The 20,111-nt window shown below is 57.4% G+C and overlaps 14 protein-coding genes across 14 annotated transcripts; 9 read left to right on the top strand and 5 right to left on the bottom strand.

Annotated features, from left to right (window-relative positions):
• Nucleotides 1–44: 44 nt before the first annotated feature.
• KL928_003224 (uncharacterized protein) lies at nt 45–1,787 on the top strand (the record flags this gene model as incomplete). Its single annotated transcript, XM_043203788.1, has 1 exon — nt 45–1,787. The coding sequence occupies one exon, from the start codon at nt 45–47 to the stop codon at nt 1,785–1,787; it is 1,743 nt and encodes a 580-aa protein (XP_043059477.1).
• An 80-nt stretch (nt 1,788–1,867) lies between these two features.
• On the bottom strand, nt 1,868–3,036 carry KL928_003223 (uncharacterized protein; the record flags this gene model as incomplete). The annotated part of the gene is made up of 2 exons (XM_043203787.1): nt 1,868–2,824; nt 2,902–3,036. The coding sequence occupies 2 exons, from the start codon at nt 3,034–3,036 to the stop codon at nt 1,868–1,870; spliced, it is 1,092 nt and encodes a 363-aa protein (XP_043059476.1).
• A 205-nt stretch (nt 3,037–3,241) lies between these two features.
• KL928_003222 (uncharacterized protein) lies at nt 3,242–4,825 on the top strand (the record flags this gene model as incomplete). Its single annotated transcript, XM_043203786.1, has 1 exon — nt 3,242–4,825. The coding sequence occupies one exon, from the start codon at nt 3,242–3,244 to the stop codon at nt 4,823–4,825; it is 1,584 nt and encodes a 527-aa protein (XP_043059475.1).
• Nucleotides 4,826–4,911: 86 nt separating this feature from the next.
• Nucleotides 4,912–6,734, top strand: KL928_003221 (uncharacterized protein; the record flags this gene model as incomplete). Its single annotated transcript, XM_043203785.1, has 2 exons — nt 4,912–5,426; nt 5,501–6,734. 2 exons carry the CDS (start codon nt 4,912–4,914, stop codon nt 6,732–6,734), a joined length of 1,749 nt encoding a protein of 582 aa, XP_043059474.1.
• Nucleotides 6,735–6,819: 85 nt separating this feature from the next.
• KL928_003220 (uncharacterized protein) lies at nt 6,820–7,812 on the top strand (the record flags this gene model as incomplete). Its single annotated transcript, XM_043203784.1, has 1 exon — nt 6,820–7,812. One exon carries the CDS (start codon nt 6,820–6,822, stop codon nt 7,810–7,812), a length of 993 nt encoding a protein of 330 aa, XP_043059473.1.
• Nucleotides 7,813–7,844: 32 nt separating this feature from the next.
• On the bottom strand, nt 7,845–9,794 carry KL928_003219 (uncharacterized protein; the record flags this gene model as incomplete). The annotated part of the gene is made up of 1 exon (XM_043203782.1): nt 7,845–9,794. One exon carries the CDS (start codon nt 9,792–9,794, stop codon nt 7,845–7,847), a length of 1,950 nt encoding a protein of 649 aa, XP_043059472.1.
• A 132-nt stretch (nt 9,795–9,926) lies between these two features.
• KL928_003218 (uncharacterized protein) lies at nt 9,927–10,898 on the top strand (the record flags this gene model as incomplete). Its single annotated transcript, XM_043203781.1, has 1 exon — nt 9,927–10,898. The coding sequence occupies one exon, from the start codon at nt 9,927–9,929 to the stop codon at nt 10,896–10,898; it is 972 nt and encodes a 323-aa protein (XP_043059471.1).
• A 347-nt stretch (nt 10,899–11,245) lies between these two features.
• Nucleotides 11,246–12,706, top strand: KL928_003217 (uncharacterized protein; the record flags this gene model as incomplete). The annotated part of the gene is made up of 2 exons (XM_043203780.1): nt 11,246–12,095; nt 12,228–12,706. The coding sequence occupies 2 exons, from the start codon at nt 11,246–11,248 to the stop codon at nt 12,704–12,706; spliced, it is 1,329 nt and encodes a 442-aa protein (XP_043059470.1).
• Nucleotides 12,707–12,734: 28 nt separating this feature from the next.
• Nucleotides 12,735–13,844, bottom strand: KL928_003216 (uncharacterized protein; the record flags this gene model as incomplete). The annotated part of the gene is made up of 1 exon (XM_043203779.1): nt 12,735–13,844. One exon carries the CDS (start codon nt 13,842–13,844, stop codon nt 12,735–12,737), a length of 1,110 nt encoding a protein of 369 aa, XP_043059469.1.
• An 815-nt stretch (nt 13,845–14,659) lies between these two features.
• Nucleotides 14,660–14,995, bottom strand: KL928_003215 (uncharacterized protein; the record flags this gene model as incomplete). The annotated part of the gene is made up of 1 exon (XM_043203778.1): nt 14,660–14,995. One exon carries the CDS (start codon nt 14,993–14,995, stop codon nt 14,660–14,662), a length of 336 nt encoding a protein of 111 aa, XP_043059468.1.
• Nucleotides 14,996–15,150: 155 nt separating this feature from the next.
• On the top strand, nt 15,151–15,786 carry KL928_003214 (uncharacterized protein; the record flags this gene model as incomplete). Its single annotated transcript, XM_043203777.1, has 1 exon — nt 15,151–15,786. The coding sequence occupies one exon, from the start codon at nt 15,151–15,153 to the stop codon at nt 15,784–15,786; it is 636 nt and encodes a 211-aa protein (XP_043059467.1).
• Nucleotides 15,787–15,911: 125 nt separating this feature from the next.
• On the top strand, nt 15,912–16,820 carry KL928_003213 (uncharacterized protein; the record flags this gene model as incomplete). The annotated part of the gene is made up of 1 exon (XM_043203776.1): nt 15,912–16,820. The coding sequence occupies one exon, from the start codon at nt 15,912–15,914 to the stop codon at nt 16,818–16,820; it is 909 nt and encodes a 302-aa protein (XP_043059466.1).
• A 72-nt stretch (nt 16,821–16,892) lies between these two features.
• On the top strand, nt 16,893–18,029 carry KL928_003212 (uncharacterized protein; the record flags this gene model as incomplete). Its single annotated transcript, XM_043203775.1, has 1 exon — nt 16,893–18,029. One exon carries the CDS (start codon nt 16,893–16,895, stop codon nt 18,027–18,029), a length of 1,137 nt encoding a protein of 378 aa, XP_043059465.1.
• A 363-nt stretch (nt 18,030–18,392) lies between these two features.
• Nucleotides 18,393–20,099, bottom strand: KL928_003211 (uncharacterized protein; the record flags this gene model as incomplete). Its single annotated transcript, XM_043203774.1, has 1 exon — nt 18,393–20,099. The coding sequence occupies one exon, from the start codon at nt 20,097–20,099 to the stop codon at nt 18,393–18,395; it is 1,707 nt and encodes a 568-aa protein (XP_043059464.1).
• Between the last annotated feature and the right edge of the window lie 12 nt (nt 20,100–20,111).

The raw sequence follows: 20,111 nt of genomic DNA, 5'->3' as shown, positions 1-20,111 counted from the left end.
AGAGGTATATAAGCGGCCGGTTGCCGGGCTGTAATGTGGGAAAAATGGCTCCTGTCCTGCAAAGCGACGCCCTGAGCGGGCAATATCACCAGGTGGTCAACTCTATTAACTCTGACTACATCACCGTCTCCGAGTATATTTTGCTGCGCATATACCAGCTGGGGATCAGATCGATTTTTGGTGTTCCGGGCGACTTCAACCTCAACTTTCTGGAACATCTGTACGATATCGACGGCCTGGAGTGGATCGGCTGTTGCAACGAGCTGAACGCGGCGTACGCCTGTGACGGCTACGCCAAGACGTGCGAGAAGATGGCTGTGCTGGTGTCGACGTTTGGCGTTGGCGAGCTTTCTGCGCTTGCGGGCGTTGCCGGGATGTACTCGGAGTACTCGCCGCTGCTGCACTTGGTCGGCACGTCTGCCACGGGGCTGAAAAACACCGACAAAAGATTCCACCACTTATTGACTGGTAGCAAGACGTACGCGGCTCCGGACCACTATCTGTACGAGAAAGTGGCTGCCAATTTCAGCTGTGTGCAGGGCTCTATTGACTCCGACGCCGACAAGGCGTGCTCCACCGTCGACAGGGTGCTCCGAGAGATCCACCGGTGTCTGCGGCCAGGGTATCTGTTTCTGCCGTGCGATCTGACAGAGATGAAAGTTCCGACCTCGCGGCTGTACGAGCCGCTGATTGTGGACTATGTTCCGCAAATCAGCAGCCGCGCAACTGCTGTGGTGGAGACCATTCTCCAAAAGATCTACAGCAGCCAGAACCCGGCCCTTCTGGTGGACTATTTTATTTCGCGGTGCAAGATGACCAGTACCCTGGCTAACCTGCTTTCCAAGCTCGACGGCAGGGTCAACGTCTACGACACGTTCATGGGCAAGGGCCTTGTCGACGAGAGCCACGGCTGGTTTGTGGGCACGTACCAGGGCGCGCTGGGCAACAGCGACGTGGCGCGCGCGATCGAGGAGAGCGATCTGGTGCTGCGGGTTGGAGCGTTCGACGTCGAAATGAACAACGGCGCATTTTCGGCAAAATTGCAGGATACAAACGTCGTTTCGCTTTCCATTGACAGCGTCTGTATTTGCGGAGAGCTCGTCACAGATGTCAACATGAGAGACGTGTTTGAGATGCTTGTGGAGCAACTGGACGCGGAGCGCGTGGCCAGAAGCAGAAAATACGAAATTTCGCGGCCTCCACGGCCAACAGACAGCGCGCCGCTTACCATGAACGACCTCAGAACACATATTGAGCGGTCGCTCACGCCAAACGACGTGCTTATCGTCGACACGGGCTCGTTTATGTGGGCCACAGGAACCATCGAATTGCACGGGGCCAAGTTTATCAACCAGTTCCTGTGGGCCGCGATCGGATACGCCATTCCGGCCACTCTGGGTGCGTGCATCGCCAAGCGCGACTCGGGCGCTCCAGGCCGTGTTATCACCGTCGAGGGAGACGGCGCGGCAGAGATGACTCTGCAGGAACTCGCGTCGCTGGTGCGCTACAAAGTCGACCCCGTGCTTTATCTGCTCAACAACGACGGCTACACGATCGAGCGCGTGATCCAGGGCCCGTACCGGTCGTACAACGACATTGCTACCAAATGGCAGTGGACAGAGATGGTGGGGTGTTTTGGGGGCGGGAAAACTGGCCAAAAAATCGCCAGCCGGTCCGACCTGGCGCAGCTGTTTGTGGGCGCCGGCTTGCAGCTTTTCGAGCTGCTTCTGCCGAAATTCGACGTGCCAAGGGAACTCACAGATCTGCTCGCTAGAGCTAAAAAATAGCCTCTTGGGGCTTATGTAATCCCAAAAATTAATTTGGTAAATTAGTAGGAGCCTCCATCTACAGGCTCGTCCGTGTTTCATCACCCATGGATACTGAACACGGCCGCGACCTCGAGAAGACGCCGTCGTGTGCGCAGTCGTTGCCGTCCCCACGGGAATCCCCCGGCCCGCCGCCAGAGGGCGGCCTGCGCGCATGGCTGGCCCTGTGCTCGGGAGCGACAGTCATGGCCCTCTCGTTCGGCATGGTCAATTCGTTTGGCGTGTACCAGAGCTACTACGAGAACAAGTACCCCCACATTAGCTCCAACACGCTCTCGATCATTGGGTCTCTGCAGGGCTGTCTCACGTTTGCTACAGCCCTTCCGTCGACTGTGGGGATGTACTATCTGGGGCCGCAAGCTATGGTGGGGGGTGGCGGGCTCGTTTGCATACTGTCGTACATGTTTCTGTCGATCACGACGGCGCCGTGGCAGATTTTCGTGGTGCAAGGCCTGATGTTCGGCCTGGGATCTGGACTCATGTACGTGCACTGTGCGGGAGTGGTGTTCCAGTACTTCCACCGGCGCAAAGCAATTGCGTCGGGGCTGATCACCGCGGGGGCCAGCATGGCCGGCGTGTACTGGCCGATCGGCGTGCGCGGCCTCATCAACAAGGTGGGGTTTGCGTGGGGGAACAGAATCATCGGGTTTCTGTACATCCCGATGGTGGCCTTTGCCACCACGAACTTGCGGCCGCGAGTGCGGCCGCCGCCGCGCAAGCCGGGCCAGAACGTGCTGCGCATCAACTTCAGAGTGCTGCTGAACTGGCGGTTCCAGGTCCTCAACATCTCGTTCGCCGTGGCCATCTTGGGGCTCTTTCCCGGCCTGTTCTACGTGGACCTGTTCTGCCAGCGGCTGGGCGTGGCACAGCCGATCCAGGACTACAACGTGGCCATTGTCAACGCGGCAACGCTGCTGGGACGCGTCTCGTGCGGCTACGTCGGCGACAAGCTCGGCAGATTCAACATAATGATCCCGACACTCGTGCTCAGCGGCGTGCTACCACTGGCCCTGTGGATGCCCGCGCGCTCGTCGGCGGCGACGCTTGCGTTCTGCGTTACGTGGGGGTTCGCGACAGGCCCGTTTGTGAGCCTGGCGCCGGCCATTGTGGGGCAGCTGTTTGCGGACGAGCTGCCGTCGTATCTGGGTGTGTTTTTCCCAACCGCAGCAGTGGGCGTGCTTGTGGGGCCCATCATCGCGGGAACGTTCATTCCGCCGGGCCACCTGGACACCGTGGAGGGCTTCGACAAGCTGTGCGTGTTCGTGGGCGCGCTGTTCCTCGCCACGGCCGCGTCGCTGTCGGTGCTGCGCTTTGTCTACGAGCGCCGGCTGCTCGCAAAAATGTGAAAAATAATTAATTACATAATTACACGAAGTTTTTCGCTGGAGAAAAAAATATTCATACTTCTTTTCGCCATGCAAGCCCCTGTTGTGTTCATGAACACGGCTGCGCAGAGACAGACCGGCCGCGAGGCCCAGATCCAGAACATCACCGCGGCAAAGGCCGTCGCAGACATCATCCGGACGTGTCTGGGCCCGAAGGCCATGCTCAAGATGCTGCTGGATCCGATGGGAGGCATTGTGCTGACCAACGACGGACACGCGATTTTGCGCGAGATCGACGTCGCGCACCCGGCAGCCAAGTCGATGATCGAGCTGAGCCGCACGCAGGACGAAGAGGTCGGCGACGGCACCACGTCGGTGATCATTCTTGCGGGCGAGATCCTTGCACAGACGTTCCCATACATAGAGAAAAACATCCATCCGGTGGTGATCATCCAGGCGCTGAAACAGGCACTGAAGGACGCGCTGGAAATCATCCACGAGACGAGTATCCCTGTGGACCTGGAGAACGAGGCGGCGATGGTGAAGCTGATCAGCGCCGCCATTGGCACCAAGTACGTGGCCAAATGGTCGCAGCTGATGTGTCAGCTGGCGCTGAAGGCGGTGAAGACGGTGCTGGTGCAGGAGGGCGACCACAAGGAGATCGACATCAAGCGGTATGTGCGTGTGGAGAAGATTCCTGGCGGCGAGATCGAGGACTCTGTTGTTCTGGACGGCGTGCTGCTGAACAAGGACGTGGTGCATCCCAAGATGAAGCGTGTGATTGAGAAGCCGCGCGTGGTGCTGCTGGACTGTCCGCTGGAGTACAAGAAGGGCGAGAGCCAGACCAACGTCGAGATCACCAAGGAAGAGGACTGGGCCCGACTGTTGCAGATCGAGGAGGAGCAGGTGAAGCTGATGTGCGAGCAGATTCTGGCCGTGAAGCCGGACCTCGTGATCACCGAGAAGGGCGTCTCGGACCTGGCACAGCACTACCTGCTGAAAGGCGGCTGTTCCGTGCTGAGAAGAGTGAAGAAGAGCGACAACAACAGAATAGCCAGATGCACGGGGGCCACGATCGTGAACCGCGTGGAGGACCTGAAGGAGTCCGACGTGGGCTCGAAGTGCGGGCTGTTCGAGGTGAAGCTGATCGGAGACGAGTATTTCTCGTTCCTGGTCAAGTGTCAGGAACCAAGGGCCTGCACGGTGATGCTGCGCGGACCGTCCAAGGACATCCTGAACGAGGTCGAGAGAAACCTGCAGGACGCGATGGCGGTAACGAGAAACGTGTTTTTCGAGCCGTCGCTCGCCCCGGGCGGCGGAGCCACCGAGATGGCCGTCAGCGTCGGGCTCGCCGAGCGGGTCAAGAAAATCGAGGGCGTGCAGCAGTGGCCGTACCAGGCGGTCGCCGACGCGTTCGAGGTGATCCCGAGAACGCTGATCCAGAACTGCGGCGGCAACCCGATCAGAGTGCTGTCGCAGCTGAGAGCCAAGCACGCCAACGGCGAGCACACGTGGGGGATTGACGGCGAGAGCGGCAAGATCGTCGACATGAACGAGTACGGCATCTGGGAGCCCGAGGTGATCAAGCAGCAGAGCGCCAAGACGTCGATCGAGAGCGCCAGCATGCTGCTCCGCGTCGACGACATCGTGTCCGGGGTCAGAAAGGAGACCTGACGGTGCACGGGTGTGTGCGGGTGTGTAATTAATAGCTCGAAAAAGATAAAACAGCTAAAATCGATCTGTGCGTGTGCTATAACGAGATGTCGATTTTTTCCGAAGACGTCCTGCTGACGCGCTCCCGGAGCAACAGCGAGTCGCAGTTCAAGTCCACGCGCGCGGAAAAGCGTCTGGGCCGGCTGTTCAAGCCGCCCGCCAGCACGAGCTCGACCCCCAAACCGGGCCCCTCGAGCGCCAACAGCTCGACGGCCAGCATAGCGTCGTCGGTGCCGGCTGCGGGCGCCAAGGGCGAGCCCAAGCAGCTTGCGCTGGAGGATCTGAAGTACCATGTTGGCCGCAACCTGCGCAGCATGAGCCAGAGCGCGATTCCTACCTCGCAGAATGGCGGGCTGTCTGCGTCGGCTCTGCCCCGAAAGCCGTCGCTGGCGTCGCAGACGGCCGGCACGGACGGCAAGCTGACCACGTTGCGCGAGGTGCACGGCTCGCCCGGGTCAGAACGGCTGGCCTTTTCGGACACCATGAAAATGGCACACAAGGTGCGATTTGTCTATTCCGAGTTCACGGGCGTGCTGAGGAACTTGGGGATCTCGATCAACACGTCGACGAGCTCGTTCAACAACTTTGTGAGCCTGTACGACTTTCTGAACCGCCGCGCCAACGAGACGGACAGAGACGCCATCCAGGAGAGTCTTCGCGCGCAGCTGGCGACGCAGCTGGTGGAGCTGCTGAAGGACCTGCGCAAGATCGTCGACCACCTCACGTTTCCGAGCCACATGGTGGCGTCGATGGGCACGGAAACGATCCGGATGGCGTACTTCTCGCTGTTCTCGCTGCTGGTGGAGCTGACGGGCATCTGCAAGATGCTCGACCCGTCGTTCGCGCCTCGGACGCAGCAGAAAGGCGCGCATCCCGCCCAGGTCTCGGCGGCCCCGCTGGCGCCCCAGAAACTGCGCACGCAGCCGCCCAAGATCAACAGGGCGCCGCCGCCAAATCCGCAGCACGCTCAGACGATTCCCGTTCCGCAGCGCCAGCCATCCGTGCACCGCCAGCCGCTCAAGGTCGACACGAGTCTGCCGGCGGTCGCGCGGCAGGACTCCGAGCTGAGTGCCATCAGCAACATCGAGTCCACGACAGACAACGAGAAGCTGTACGACACCATCGGCTTCACGACACAGGCGGCACACGCCGTGTTCACCCAGCTCAACGACGCGCTGGCCAAGAGCGCGATCAGCACCGCGCAAAACACACAGAACTCGCACATCTCGCCGGACGCCGTCCCAGACAACCAGGACCTGCCCAACATCGCGCAGAAGGTGAAGGAGCTCACGACGTACTGCATGAGCTCGATGGAGCAGACCAAGCGGATCCGGGCGGTGCTCAGCCAGACGCGCACCGCGCAGAGGCTCGACGAAGACCAGCAATTGCGGCTCTACGAGGAGACAAACCTGTTTCTGAAGTCGATCATCAGCTTCCTGGCAGCCACGAAGGGCGCGTTGCAGGACATGCCCGCGCTGAACGAGGTGCGTGGGGCGCTGTCGAGCCTGACGCGAGCCACCAAGGAGCTGACGATCCGTCTCGAAACAAGCGTGCTCAAGCAGTCGGTCACGAACGCCACGGACCAGCCGCCGCTCTCGTCGATCCCGTCGGTCGCCAACTTCCAGAACGGCCATTTGGGCCAGGACGCCGCCGCCCGCACGGTCCCGTCGCCGCTCCCGGCGGAGAAGGAGGACTCGATGCAGCAGCAGGTGAAAAGTCTCCAGACGAGCGGCCTCGAGCACGTGGCGCAGCTGCCGGTGACAACGCCGCTCGTGGCGTCCATCGGGCCCACCGCCGCCTCGGTCGTGCTGCCGGTCGCCTCGCCGATGGGCGTGACCGTCAACCCGCCCGAGTACAACCCGTTCGATAAGCTGGGCGACGCCGACGCGAAGCGTGTTACGTAAGCGGCCGCGGCTGTGAAGAATTCGGCTGGAATTATTTCGCAGCTAGCAAGCATGAGTGTGGCGATCAGGGGCAACACGGGCTACGGGCTGATGTCGCTGACGTGGCGGCCGCGGCCTGTGCCGCACGACCAGGCATTTTCCACGATCAACAACGCGCTCGCGGACGGCGTCGAGTTCTTCAACGCGGGCGAGTTCTACGGCAATCTGCCCAACGACAAGCACGCGAATCTCGAGCTTTTGCGGGCCTATTTTGCCAAGTACCCGGAGTCGCGCGCCAAGATGGTTGTCTCCGTGAAGGGGTGCGTCGATATTCCGAACCCGCCCGACAACTCGCCCGAGAACATCGCCAAGTCTATCCGGAATATCGCTTCCTATTTTCCGGACGGCACGTTTGACATATTCGAGCCGGCACGACAGGACGGCAAGCACTCTGTCGAAGAGGTGGTGAGGAGTATTGTTCCGTTCATTGAGGAGGGCGTCATCCGCGGAATCTCACTCAGCGAGGTGTCTGCCAGCACGGTTCGTCGTGCTGCCAAAGTGCACCCGCTTTCGTGCGTGGAGGTGGAGTTTTCGCTGTGGTCGCGGGATATTCTGAGAAACGGCGTGATGGAGGCGTGCAGGGACCTCGGAATACCTGTGATCGCGTACTCGCCGCTCGGCAGGGGCTATCTGACGGGCCAGATAAAATCTGTGGACGACATTCCCGAAGGAGACTTCCGGCGGATGCTGGACCGGTTCTCGTCGCAGGAGGTTCTGGAGAACAACAGGAGCGTGGTGAGACTGGCAGAGGAGCTTGCAAGACAGAAAAAGTGCACTGCTGCGCAGATCGCGCTGGCGTGGATCCGCAAGCACAACGAGTTCCCTGAAAAGTACGCCAGGGTGATTCCGATCCCCTCGTCGTCGACTCCGGCGAGAAACCGCGAGAACAACACGGAGATCCCGCTCACGGACGCCGAGTTCGCCGATCTGAACGCGAAACTCGACAGGATCGAAATCCGGGGCGGCAGATACAACGCGCACGCGGTGGAGTATCTGGAGAAATAAACGGAAATATTATTTATCTGCGTACATATTGATTAATGGAGTCTCTCGTACGGGGATTTGAGGCGGCTGAGCAGCCGGGTGTGCCAGCGGGCCCGCGTGTTGTCGACGACGTCCATTTTTGCAACGTCCATCGACGAAAGAACCTGGTCGTCGGCCCAGTCAACACGCTCCTCTGGAACACGCGAGTTGTCCAGAACCGGCATCTTCCAGCTCTTGAGACGTAGCGAGTTGAACACCACGCTCACAGACGAGCACGCCATCGCCGCCGACGCGATCATCGGGTTCATCGTGAGCCCGCATGGAATGATTAAAAAGCCCATCGCAATTGGCAGCATGATCAGGTTGTACACCACGGCGAGGAAAAAGTTCACCTTGATGCTGCGGAACGTGCGCTGCGAGATGTCCAGCGCGGCAAGAATGCCTGCGGTGCCGTCCTTGCGGCCGTACTCCTGCAACGCGATACCGTCGTCGTCGTCGTCCGGCTGCACAGAAGAGAGCAGCACCACGTCGGCGGCCTCGATGGCTATGTCGGTGCCCGTGGCAATGGCCATGCCCAGGTCGGCCTGGATCAGCGCCGGCGCGTCGTTGATGCCGTCGCCAACAAACGCAACCTTGAGGCCGTGTTTCTGCATCTGGTCCACCACGCGCAGCTTGTCGTCAGGCTGCGCCTGCGCGAAAACGTTCGTCAGCGGGACGCCCACGGCCTGTGCAACGGTGCGCGCAGTCTGCACGTTGTCTCCGGTCACCATGGCAACGGTGAATCCTCGGCCGATGAGCGCAGAAACGGTACTGGCAGCGTCGGACTTGAGCGTGTCGGCGAGCTCGACGTAGCCGACGTACTTGTCGTTGACGAGAATGTGCGAGAACGTGGAGATGTGCGGGTTGTTCAAACGCTTGCAGCAGACAAGGAAGTCGGCCGAGTTGGCGATTTTCTTCTCCTTCATCAGCTGGCCGTTTCCTATGGCAACGTCCACGTCCTCGCCGTCCAGCCTTATCTGGGCCTCCAATCCCAGACCCACGATGTTGTGCACCTTGGTAACGTCAATGGGGAACGGCGAAGCGCGAACAGCGGCCCCGGAAACCAACGCTTTTCCCACAGGGTGCTCGCTATCGTACTCTATGGCATGTACTATGTTCCAGACGAGATTCTCGTCCATGTCGCCAACAAAATGGTAATTCGACACGCGCATCTTGCCCGACGTGATGGTGCCCGTCTTGTCAAGGACAACACAGTTGATTCCGCTTGCTTTTTCCAGTATGTCCGCGCCCTTGATCAAAATTCCATTGGTGGCCCCCACACCGGTTCCGACCATCACGGCCGTCGGCGCGGCGAGCCCGAGCGCACACGGACACGCCACGACGACGACAGAGATGGCGATTTGCAGGATTCTTGAGAAAACAACGCTTCCTGTGTCTGCGTCGACGAAAAACCTGGGCACCTTGTCGACAGGCTGGCAGAAAATGTAGAGACACCAGAAAACAAACGTGAACAGCGACAGAACCAGTATGGTGATGACAAACTTGCTGGCGATCACGTCGGCAAACTTCTGGACCGGCGCCTTGGCGATCTGGGCGTCTCGCACAAGCTTGACGATCTGCGACAGGTGCGTTTTTTCGCCAATCACCTCCACACGCATGTACAGCGGCGACGCGACGTTGATGGACCCGCCGTAGAGCTTGGAGCCAATTCTTTTGACCACAGGAACGCTTTCGCCCGTCAGGAGCGCCTCGTCAACCTCGGAAGACCCATAAACGCACACGCCGTCGGCAGGCACTCTTCCGCCGGGATGGAGCACCACCACGTCGTTTTTCTGGAGCAGGTCGGTGCTTATCTCTTTCTGGGGCGAGCTGAGGTCGTCGGGGTTTTCGAGAATAGTGCACACGGACGGTGTCAGGGACAGAAGCTTGGAAAGAGCGGTCGACGTGTTGCCCTTGGCCTTGGACTCTATCCATTTGCCGAGCGAAACAAAGATGAACAGCATGGCAGAGGTGTCGAACAGGACAGAAGCGGGTTTTTGGGCATTATGGAGCACGGCGTTCAAAATGGAGCATGTGGAATAAACGTAGACAGTGGTGGTGGAGACGCAGATTAAGAGGTCCATCGTTCCGTTGCGATGCCGCAAGGCGTTGTACGAGTTGACGTAGAACCGTCGAGCGAGCCAGAATTGTATGTATGTGCCGAGACAGAACTCGAACAGGGTTTCGAGAAACAGACCGTGGTAGAGCGCGAGGGGCGTCCAGTGGATGTGCAGGATCATTGCCAGCAGTGGCCAGATGTGGTGGCGGAAGAAGATGGGGAACCCGAAAGCCACCATTTTCAGAAACGTGTGTCGCCAGTACGCGACGTCCTTGACCTTCAGCAGCAGCTCGAGCTGCGACGCGGAGTCCAGGTTTGTGCTCAGAATAGCGTCAAATCCGCAATCCGCGATCGCCTCCATGATTTTCCTGATGCCAGTGCGGTTGGGGTCGTAGACGATCCGTGCTTCCTCGGTGGCCAGGCCCACCTGGCACCGGACAACGCCGTCGAGCTTCGTGACGGCGTCCTCGATCGAGTTCGAGCAGTTCGAGCAGGTCATTCCGTAGATTTTCAGCGTCAGAGACTCGTTGTCGTTGATCGCCTGCTCGTTCTTTGTTTCCACCAGGTTGGCCTCGAACCCGCAGTCTTCCACGGCCTCGCACACCCGGCTGGCCGCACACGTGTGTGTCACGGTCGCCTGCTCGGTCAGAAGCGAGACCTGCACCGCCCGGACTCCGTCCACCTTTTTCAGGGCATCTGTCACGGCGTTGACACAGGAGCTGCACGTCATGCCTCCAATGGTGAGGTAGGACGTTCGGATTTCCGACGCGACGTCCTCCGACGCGATCACGCTCGCTCCGAAGCCTATATCCTCGACGGCGTGCTGGAGGGCCGCTCCCGGGACGGTGTGCGAGTGCTCGACCAGAGCCTCCTCTGTGATGAGCGCCACCTGGACGGCCTCGACGCCGTCTATCTGCCGCAGACAGTCCTCGACCGCGGCCGTGCACGCCGAGCACGTCATCCCTTCGATGTGCAAAGAGGTGCGCACACTCATAAGAAAATAGTTTAAATCCGAACAAGGAAAGAATAAATTTAATAAATTTAAATATAGCACGATTTATTTATTTATCTATTTGATCATAAAAAAATCTATTTCCGAGACACTGTTGTGTGCAGTTTGTACTCGCGCACGGCCAGGATCGCGCACAGACACAGCACACACGTGGCAAAGGAGTACAAGAAAGTGGACCAGCACCCGACGTTGTAGGCCTTGATGAGCGTAGGCACGGCCCAGTCGGGGGCCGTGCGGATATATGCTGCGTTGTGGAGCGCCCTGGTGATGATCTGGGCGACCTCCTTTCTGGAGACGCCGTCCGGGGCGTGGCTCGAAAGCGCAGACCGCATGTAGCTGCCGAGATGCCACTGGAACAGCAGCGAAGCGGCGGACGTGCCGAGAGTGGAGCCTGTGGACCGGAACGCGTACTGGATGGACGTGACGGCGGACTGGTGGTCCTGGGGCACGGACGCGATCAGGGACAGCAGCGTGGTGGTGAGCATGGACGCGTAGGCGCAGTACGGCACTGCAGGCAGCGCCATGATGAGGTAGACGGGCAGCGGCCGGTCGGAGCGGGCGGGCTGCGTGCACAGCACCAGCGCGGCCAGGCTCAGCACGCCGGCCGCGGCGCTCGCGATGGAGAAGTTGCGGTACCTGCCCGTCACCTTCATGTAGTAGCCGGACCCGATGGACGAGAACGACGACAGGACGATCGACGGGACGAGCCGGGTCCCGACCTGGCCGGTGTCAAACCCGTACACCGTCGACAAAAACACCGGGTAGTAGTAGAGCACGCAGCTGATGTACATGGTGCCGAACCAGTTGGCCAGCGAGGAGCCGAGGATGGAGCGGTTTCTGAGCAGCTCGAGGGGCACGATCGGGTCGACGGCGGCGTTCTCTATCCTGACGAAGCCGGCGAGAGACGCTGCAAACGCGAGACAGAGCAGGACGGGCCATTTGGGCGACTCGAACTCGAACGAGGTGACCAGAATGAACAGGAACAGAGTGAGCGCGAGGCTGAGAATGCCCAGGACGTCGACGCGTCTCAGTTTCTCCCGCCACGTGAGCTGCACGCGGATGATCGGCGGCAGGTTCAGGTTGAACAGACACAGCAGAAAGCAGCCGATGCCGATCGGACACTGGATCCAGAACACCATCCGCCAGCCGTAGCGCTTCGCAACCAGGCCGCCGAACGTCCCGCACGCAGACCCCGTGCCGTAGCATAGGTTCGCGAGGCCCTGGTACACGCCGCGCTTGCGCAGCGGGACAAGATCGCTCATGGTGATGCTTCCCAGCGTGTTTAGCCCAGACGCAAAACCCGACAGAAACCGGCCGACCGCAAAGCCCACGGCCGTCGTGGCGGCCGCGCACTGGAAACAGCCGATCGTGAACACAAAGATACAGCCCAGGATCATGGGCTTGCGGCCAAAAATGTCGGACAGTTTGCCCAAAGGCTGGATGATGGAGGACGCCAGCAAATAGGACGTCGCGATCCACGAAAGATACGGAATGGCGTCCAGGTCGGACGCGATCTCCGTCAGAATCGTCGACAGAATCGTGGTGTCCATGGACGCCAGGAACGTGAGCGAGAAAATGCACGGCAGAATCACATACAGCTGTCTCTTGGGAACAAGGTACTCGTCGGCGCCGTCTTGCTCAGCGGCCACGGAGCCGTAGCCGGAGTCGAGCTCCTCGGTGAGCTCCTCGGCAACGTAGCCGGGCAGCGAGGTCGAGGCGTCCGGGAGGAGCGGCGATTGGGGGGTCGTCATGAAGAGAGTGATAACAGTTTTTGGGCAGTAAATGCGCTGTTTGTGCTTATGTAAGCGGAGAAATTGCCGGTTTCGGTGTTTACTACTGTACGCGCTCTCCTCCGTTGGCAGCAGGCACCGGCACCGGCTCGTCAGGCTCCCGCTTGACCTCGTCGGCGGGCGCGTCCTTCTGCTCCTCCTCCACGTCCGAGCTTGGCTCGTAGTCGTCGCCCCAGTGCGGGTCGGGCTCGACGTGCAGGTCGAGCCAGTTTTTCAGCACCGTGCCGATCTTCTTGGCCACCCTGAGCCGCGCAAACTCCGGTTTCTTCAGCAGCACCACCAGCAGCTTTGCGATGTTGGTCGATTTTAGCACGGCCCGCGAAACAGGCCTGTAGCCCGACAGCTTGTTGACGAGCGGCTCGAGCTCCTTGCCTGTTTTGGCGTAGTCCACAGGCGTTTCTGGCGGAAACGCGAGTTTCTGGATCTGCACCCTGATGTCGCCAAAGAACTTGGTGCTTTTCTTGACCTCGTCGACCAGCTCGGCGCTGTTCAGCGGCGGAATATCCAGCCCGGCGTCCTCCACGTCCGAGTCCAGCCCCCAGTCGCTGTCCAGGTCCTCCACAACCTCCACCTTGGCTTTCTTTTTGGCCCCGTGCGACCCGTTGTGTTTCCTCTTGCTTGCTCTTCCATACGCTTCCTCATCAGAGTCGCTGTCTTCCTCTTCTTCCTCTTCCTCTTCCTCTTCTTCTTCCTCCTCTTCCTCCTCGTCCTCATCAGCCTCCTCCACGTAATCCTCGTCTGCTTCCCCCACGTTTCCATAACTGCCGTATAACGCAAAGTCCTGCGGCGAAACGTCCTTGTTGTTGGCACACAAATACGCGTTGGTCAGACTGGACACCTTGGACGCACGCTTGGCACGGAAGTTGCCGTCCGAGTCGGGCAATTCGCCCTTTTTGACAAGGTACTCGGTGACCATCTCGTCGGACAGAGGCTTGAGATCCTTTTCTGTGCACCAGAAATACTCGTCGTCGCCGTAGAACTTGACACACACGTGCTGCGGTTCGGAGGCGGCACGCCGGCGCTTTCTGCCGGGCGCAGAGCCCGGCTTCATGCTGCGTATTTTCTCCGGGAGCTGTTCATAGTCAATCACGCGCGAGGGCCATTCGGGGAACCCCTTTATCTTTGTGAGAACAAGGCTGCCTGGAGGAAACATTGGCACGAAAAAAAGGTGGTGTAGGGGTGCGTGAAAAAAGGGTGGAGACGATCGACGCACAATTACGTTAGCTATTATTGGTCGGCAGAAAAGTCTTGGCAAACAGGTAGGTACTTTTTGGGGATCGGCGAGAATGAGCCGGTGTAATGTTTATGTCTCGGGAACGGTGGGAAGAAAAATTGCCTCAGGACCGGATATGATGCAATAGATGGTTTCCGGAAACTCGGTTTGGGACCGGAAATGGAAGCGAGGAGGATTGTTTTGGGTAAAAAAGGCAGCCTAAACAGGGAAGGGCCGGAAACAGCCATCACCTCGTCGTGCTACATTGGCCAATCGCAGCGGCGAGAGCAACCGTCGTCCCCACCGCTCGCGACACCCACCTCTGTCTCTTCACAACATCGCTCTCCCTGTGTTTGCCGGCTTATCTGGGAATTCCGGACCCCCCGGAAAAAGAAAATAATTGCACACCGTTTATTCGTGGTTAGGCAGCAAATTGTCTCAAGTGCATAATATATATACCGAAACGGAAACTCTTTAGAGAAAAGTTTGTTTTCCAATTAATCTTATAGCTCTTCTTCCACAAGCTGCTTCCTAATTGCCAACCTGATACCTATAATTAATTGAGATGCTACCAGCCGGTGTTATCCTTGTCTTCTGCTTGATCTTCGTCATTGGTAAGTGCTGAATTGGGCTTTTATACTAACATTCCAGCTGTGACCGTCTTTGCGCTCTACTTGGTCAAGCGGTTCAAGAAATAAGCCATGAGAATCCATTCATGTGCTGAGCATGGTTTCATATGTGTTTAATTGATAGACCTAATAATGATCACTAAGGTGGAATAGTTTGAGAAGTAGCCGTCGAGGCCGTCTCGAGGCCGAGTCGAGGCAGTAGTCAACGCCGACGGCCTGCGCGTGCACTCTAGCGGCCTCGGTTTGGCTCTGTAGCTGACCCACGTAGCGGTGCGAGCGGCTGCGTTCCACATTGCGCGCTGCCCGCAACCCGCAGTTTCCCGAGACCTCCAGCACGTCTGTGGTCGACTCGAGATGGAATTTGAGGTCTGATTTTTTTTTCTGCTGGTGTACGGATGTTCCCCTCCCTGGCTCAATCGGGTAACAATAGCATCCTTTCGATAAATTTGGAATTTTACACATCTTGTTTTCCGAGTTTGGTGGTTTTTCTTCTTTAATAAACCTATAAACACACTTCTCCTTTAAGTAATTGTGAGAAAGCTCTTCCTCTTACGGATAATCAATCGATAAGTGAAAAGTAAGTGCACCATAATTCCACACTAACAGCAGTGTCTGAAATGGCCAATCTGAAGCAGGAGTCGCAGGCGTCCGAGCAGCCTGACCTCAATTTGCAGCCTCAAAATCCAGAACTCGACGACGAGGAGGACGAAGACTCCAAGCCCTCCAACAAGAGAGAACGCAGAAAGATCGAAATCAGGTTCATCCAGGAGAAGTCCAGGAGACACATCACTTTTTCCAAGCGGAAGGCCGGCATTATGAAGAAGGCGTACGAGCTTTCTGTTTTGACCGGCACCCAGGTGCTGTTGCTTGTTGTTTCCGAGACAGGGCTCGTGTACACGTTCACGACGCCTAAGCTGCAGCCTCTGGTGACCAAGCCGGAAGGGAAGAACCTTATCCAGGCCTGTCTGAACGCTCCTGAGGAGCCTTCGAACGAGGACGACGACGCGCAGGCCGGCGGCATCCCGGACACACACGCTCCCCAGGGCCATCCTGCGGCCCAGCACATGCACCCGCAGCTGCAGCCCCAGCAGCCCCAGCAGCCGCTGCCTCCTCCTCCCCAGGGCCAGCCCCAGGCAGACCCCTCCCAGGCCGGCCAGCCCCCATACCACATACCCCAGATGGGCAACAACTACCTGAACCCGGACCAGAGCAACTACTACATGGGCTTCAACGGCAACCAGGGTTACAACTGATCATTTTCTAATTAAAGACATTGTCTGTGTAGTTTATATAGCGGTATTGCTTTTCGCAAAAAAATCCAACCTGTGTTAATTGTTTGGCATTTTTTTTCGCTCGTGCACTTTTAAAAAAATCTTTTATGAACAATACCATCTCCAACCTTTCTGCTGGACTCAGAAACGTCCGCATCAGCCAGCCTGTCAGCCACTCAGACATCCAGAACGAGTACGAGAGCCAGACGAACCAGACGCTGGACTCGGAGTCGGTGTCGCGGCTGAAGGAGTTTTTCTCGCAAGGAGCCCCTAACGAGGGTTATACGCTCGTGAGCCACCGGTCTGCGCCCAACGGATTCAAGATCGCCATCATACTATCCGAGCTCGAGTACAACTACAGCACGATTCTACTGGACTTCAACAAGGGCGAGCAGCGCACGCCAGAGTTCCTCGCCATCAACCCGAACGGCAGGGTGCCTGCGCTGATAGACCACACGAACCAGGACCAGCAGGTGTCCATCTGGGAGTCCGGGGCCATCATCCTGTACTTGGTGGAGAAAAAACTCAAGGAAGAGGGCTCCTGTGCGATCTGGAGCGATAACCTTGTCGAGCAAAGCCACATCCTCAGCTGGCTGTTTTTCCAGACCTCGGGCCACTCGCCCATGATAGGCCAGGCGCTACACTTCAAATACTTCCACTCCAGCAACGTGCCCTCTGCCATCGAGAGATACACCGATGAAGTGCGCCGCGTGTACGGTGTGCTCGAGATGGCCCTTGCCGAGCGTCGCGAGGCTCTGATCATGGAGCTCGACGCAGAAAACGCCGCGTCCTACTCCGCCGGCCTCACGCCGCTGTCCCAGAGCAGATACTTCGACCACCCAGTGTGGCTCGTGGGCGACCGTGTCACCATAGCAGACCTCTGTTTTGTCACGTGGAACTACGTCGTCGACCGCATAGGAATCGATCTCAAGGCCGAGTTCCCCGAGGTTTACAAGTGGACTAAGCAGATGATGAGGCGACCTGCGGTTATCAGGGCATTAAAGGGTAATGAGTAGTAACGAACGAAATGTATTATCGTAGAAAATAAGAAAAAATAAAAAAAAATAAAAAAATATTCCTTCTTCACCATGGCCATTGAGAACCCTGCGCTGCAGATGCTCGGCATCAAGAAACTCAAACTGCCGTCCCGGAACTGGCTGATTTTTTGGACCGTCGTCGCGGCCGTTGGAGGAGGCATTGTCTACGACAAGCGTCAGCAGTCCGTGCTGCGAGCTCAGTATATGGAGAAGGCCAAACACTTTGGCGAGCAGCCGTTTCTGCCCAACCAGTTGCCGCGCAAGCTGCGGATCTATGTTGCGCCGCCTCCCAACGATTTTTTGAGCGAGGGCTTGAAGTATCTGCGCCGCTTCTGCAAGCCTATATTGAATTCTGCCGCGATCGACTTCGACATTTACACTGCTGAAAGACAGGGAGATATTCGCCACGCTGTGTCGGAAGAGATCCGCCAGATCAGACGAAACAGGCTCCAGACATCCGCTAAGGAAGAGCCAGAGCCCAAAGTAGAACCAGTGGACCCTGAAGCGACCAAACCCCTAAAAGAGCTGTTCAGACCGGCCGATATACTGGGTATATTCCAGTGCACCCAACAGCAGCCGTTGAGCTACGAAGACGCCGGCCTATCTCCGGAAGATGCAGGCGGGATCATCACCATTGGCAGGGGAGCGTTCAAGGAGTACATTAACGGGGTTCACGAAGGGTTGTTGGGTCCTTTAGAAAAACCCGAAAAAAAAGAAGAGCCCAAGGACTCCGAGGAACAAAACGACGAAAAAAAGCCAGAACCGGTCGCTCGTCCATATATCGATCCTGCCGACTACCCGGCTGCTCCGCTCGCGCCAGAATTGGACTTTAATAATCTCCGGGACGAGAACGGCGTTCCATATTTCTTCACGCAACCAATTCTAGCTCTGCAAAACTACAATGTGGCCGGCTTCACCAAACAGCCAGAGAGAATATACAGGTTCTACAACAAGCGCTACCAGCTGATCGAGTACAACGAACGGCTATGGGGGCTGATCACGAAAAATTCCCGTCCGTTCACTCCTCAAGACATGAAGCTACTGGAGAGCGAGGAAAACGACTGGCCGCGCAGATTCGTGAAGGAGTCGCGCGAGAAGGGAAGCGAGTGGACACGTGACTTTGTTGCTGATCCGCGTGTGCTCCAGCTGCTCAGAGTGTATGAGAAGAACGAGAACTCGACTGAGTGATGTATATAATAGCAAAATAATGGTTCTGGAGGACAGTGAAATTTCACGGACAAAAATCTCACACACAAAAAAAGAGTGCTAACTCTGAGGATCGAACTCAGGACCTTCAGAACTTCAGTCTGACGCTCTCCCAACTGAGCTAAGTCAGCAAACTCAACAAAAACGGCGCTGCTGCTCTTAAGTGGATGGGAAGCAGCTTCTTCCTCTTCCTGAATAAACCCCGTGCAAAGCAGGCTTGAATATCACCATGGATCTCTCCCCCACACCTTCACCGTGACAATACCCGAACCCAGTCTTCCAATCTCATCGCTCCTAATTTAATCCCCCAACTACAGTCCCATTTTAAATGATTAAATTTTAAATTTACTTCTCTATCCTCATTTCGTGAGGGTCTATTTGGAATATTTTATCTGGGTTTAGCAAAAGATGAGGATCCAGAGCCAGCTTCAGCCGTCTCATTGTGTTCACAGCCTCCAGGCCCAGCTCTTGTTCCAGAAACTCCCTCTTACCAATCCCCACACCGTGCTCTCCGGACACTGTTCCCTCATTTTCAATGGCCCGCTTCACCATATTGTGCACCACCTTTTCCGCCACCGCCCGTTTTTCGGGAGGGAAAATCACCAGCGCATGGATGTTTCCGTCGCCAACATGTCCGACAACCGTCGTCAGAAGCCCGTTTGACTCGATATCGTTAACAGTCTCGGTGATGACTGCGGGCAGCTTCGAAATCGGAACGGCAACGTCTGTGGGCCAGGCCTGTGCGTTGGGGATCATTTTTTGGGCCCAGTCGATCGACGTCCACAGCTGTACCTTGCGAGCTCTCCAGATCTCGTCTTTTTCCTCCTGATCAGCGGCCACTTCCATATTGAATCCGCCGTTCTTCTGGCATATCTGCCTCACGATTTTGATCTGGTCGTTCATGGTGTTTTTGGAGCCGCCAAGCTTGAACAGCAGCAGGTTCTTGTCGCTCCATTTGCGGCCCTCGCTGGCCCCCATCTCGGCGAAACAGCGCATCTGACGGTCGTCCATGAGCTCCACTGCGTTCAACGCCAGCCCGCGGCGGAAAAGCTCCGTCACTGTCTGCGCTGCTTCCGACAATTTATCGAAATTGACTATGGCCACCACCTCGTTTTCCGGCTGCACCGCAAGCTTCAACGTGGCCTCCACAATGATTCCCAGCGTCCCCTCACTGCCTACAAAAAGCCCCGTCAGGTTGTAGCCTGCAGACGACTTTCGAGGCCGGTTCTTTGTCTTGATTACGGTTCCGTCGCTCAACACCACCTTCAGCCCAATTACGTTGTCTTTCATCGTCCCATACCTCGTCGCCCGCGTACCCGAACAGTTAGTGGCAACCATTCCACCGATACACGCTCCTGGTCCCGGATCGGGTCCAAACATCAGACCGTACTCGTCAAGATACGCATTCAGATCCTGCCAACCGACTCCCGGCTGCACAACAACATCCAGATCCTCCTCGTGAAGCTCCAGCACCCTGTTCATGCGACCGACGTCAATGCAGATGCCCCGTCTCGTCGGGATGAAGTGGCCCTCGATAGACGTTCCTCCAGAGTACGGAACCATGGGTATTCGGTATTTCGAGCAAATCTTCACCACGGAAACGACCTCGTCCACGCTCTCAGGGTAAACAACAAGGTCTGGACGCTCGTCCTCGGTTGGCTTGTGGAAATTCGAGGAATTGTCGGAATGCAATGCCAGCTCCCCGTCTGAAACGGACGTCTGGTCGGGACGCAACAGTTGGCAAATTTCCTTCACTGCTGCCTGGACAGTGCTCTCAGATGCATAGACGGGCGACTGGCTTAGATCGCTGAGCGGTGTCGTCGCTTTTGGCGGAAATACGTCCATTGGTGGATAACTTCTGAAATACTGGTAAGTGCCGTAGGAGCTGGCGATGCCGACAACTCCCACACAAGCGGCCATTCCCAGTGCCCACGACACATTTGCAGGGGCTCTCTGAGAGAATTGCCGCTTGAAAACACCCCGACAATTAATGCCAAAGTGTCTGATAAACATGGACGAACTGATAAGAAAATCTCGGGCTGTGCTCTTCATTCTTTTTTTTTG

This window comes from Ogataea angusta (assembly GCF_019207475.1).
Source record: "Ogataea angusta isolate 61-244 chromosome Unknown 61-244_NODE_6_length_652341_cov_89.526226, whole genome shotgun sequence".
In the NCBI taxonomy this organism is placed as follows: Eukaryota; Fungi; Ascomycota; class Pichiomycetes; order Pichiales; family Pichiaceae; genus Ogataea; species Ogataea angusta.
This window is presented reverse-complemented; position numbering and strand designations above follow the sequence as displayed.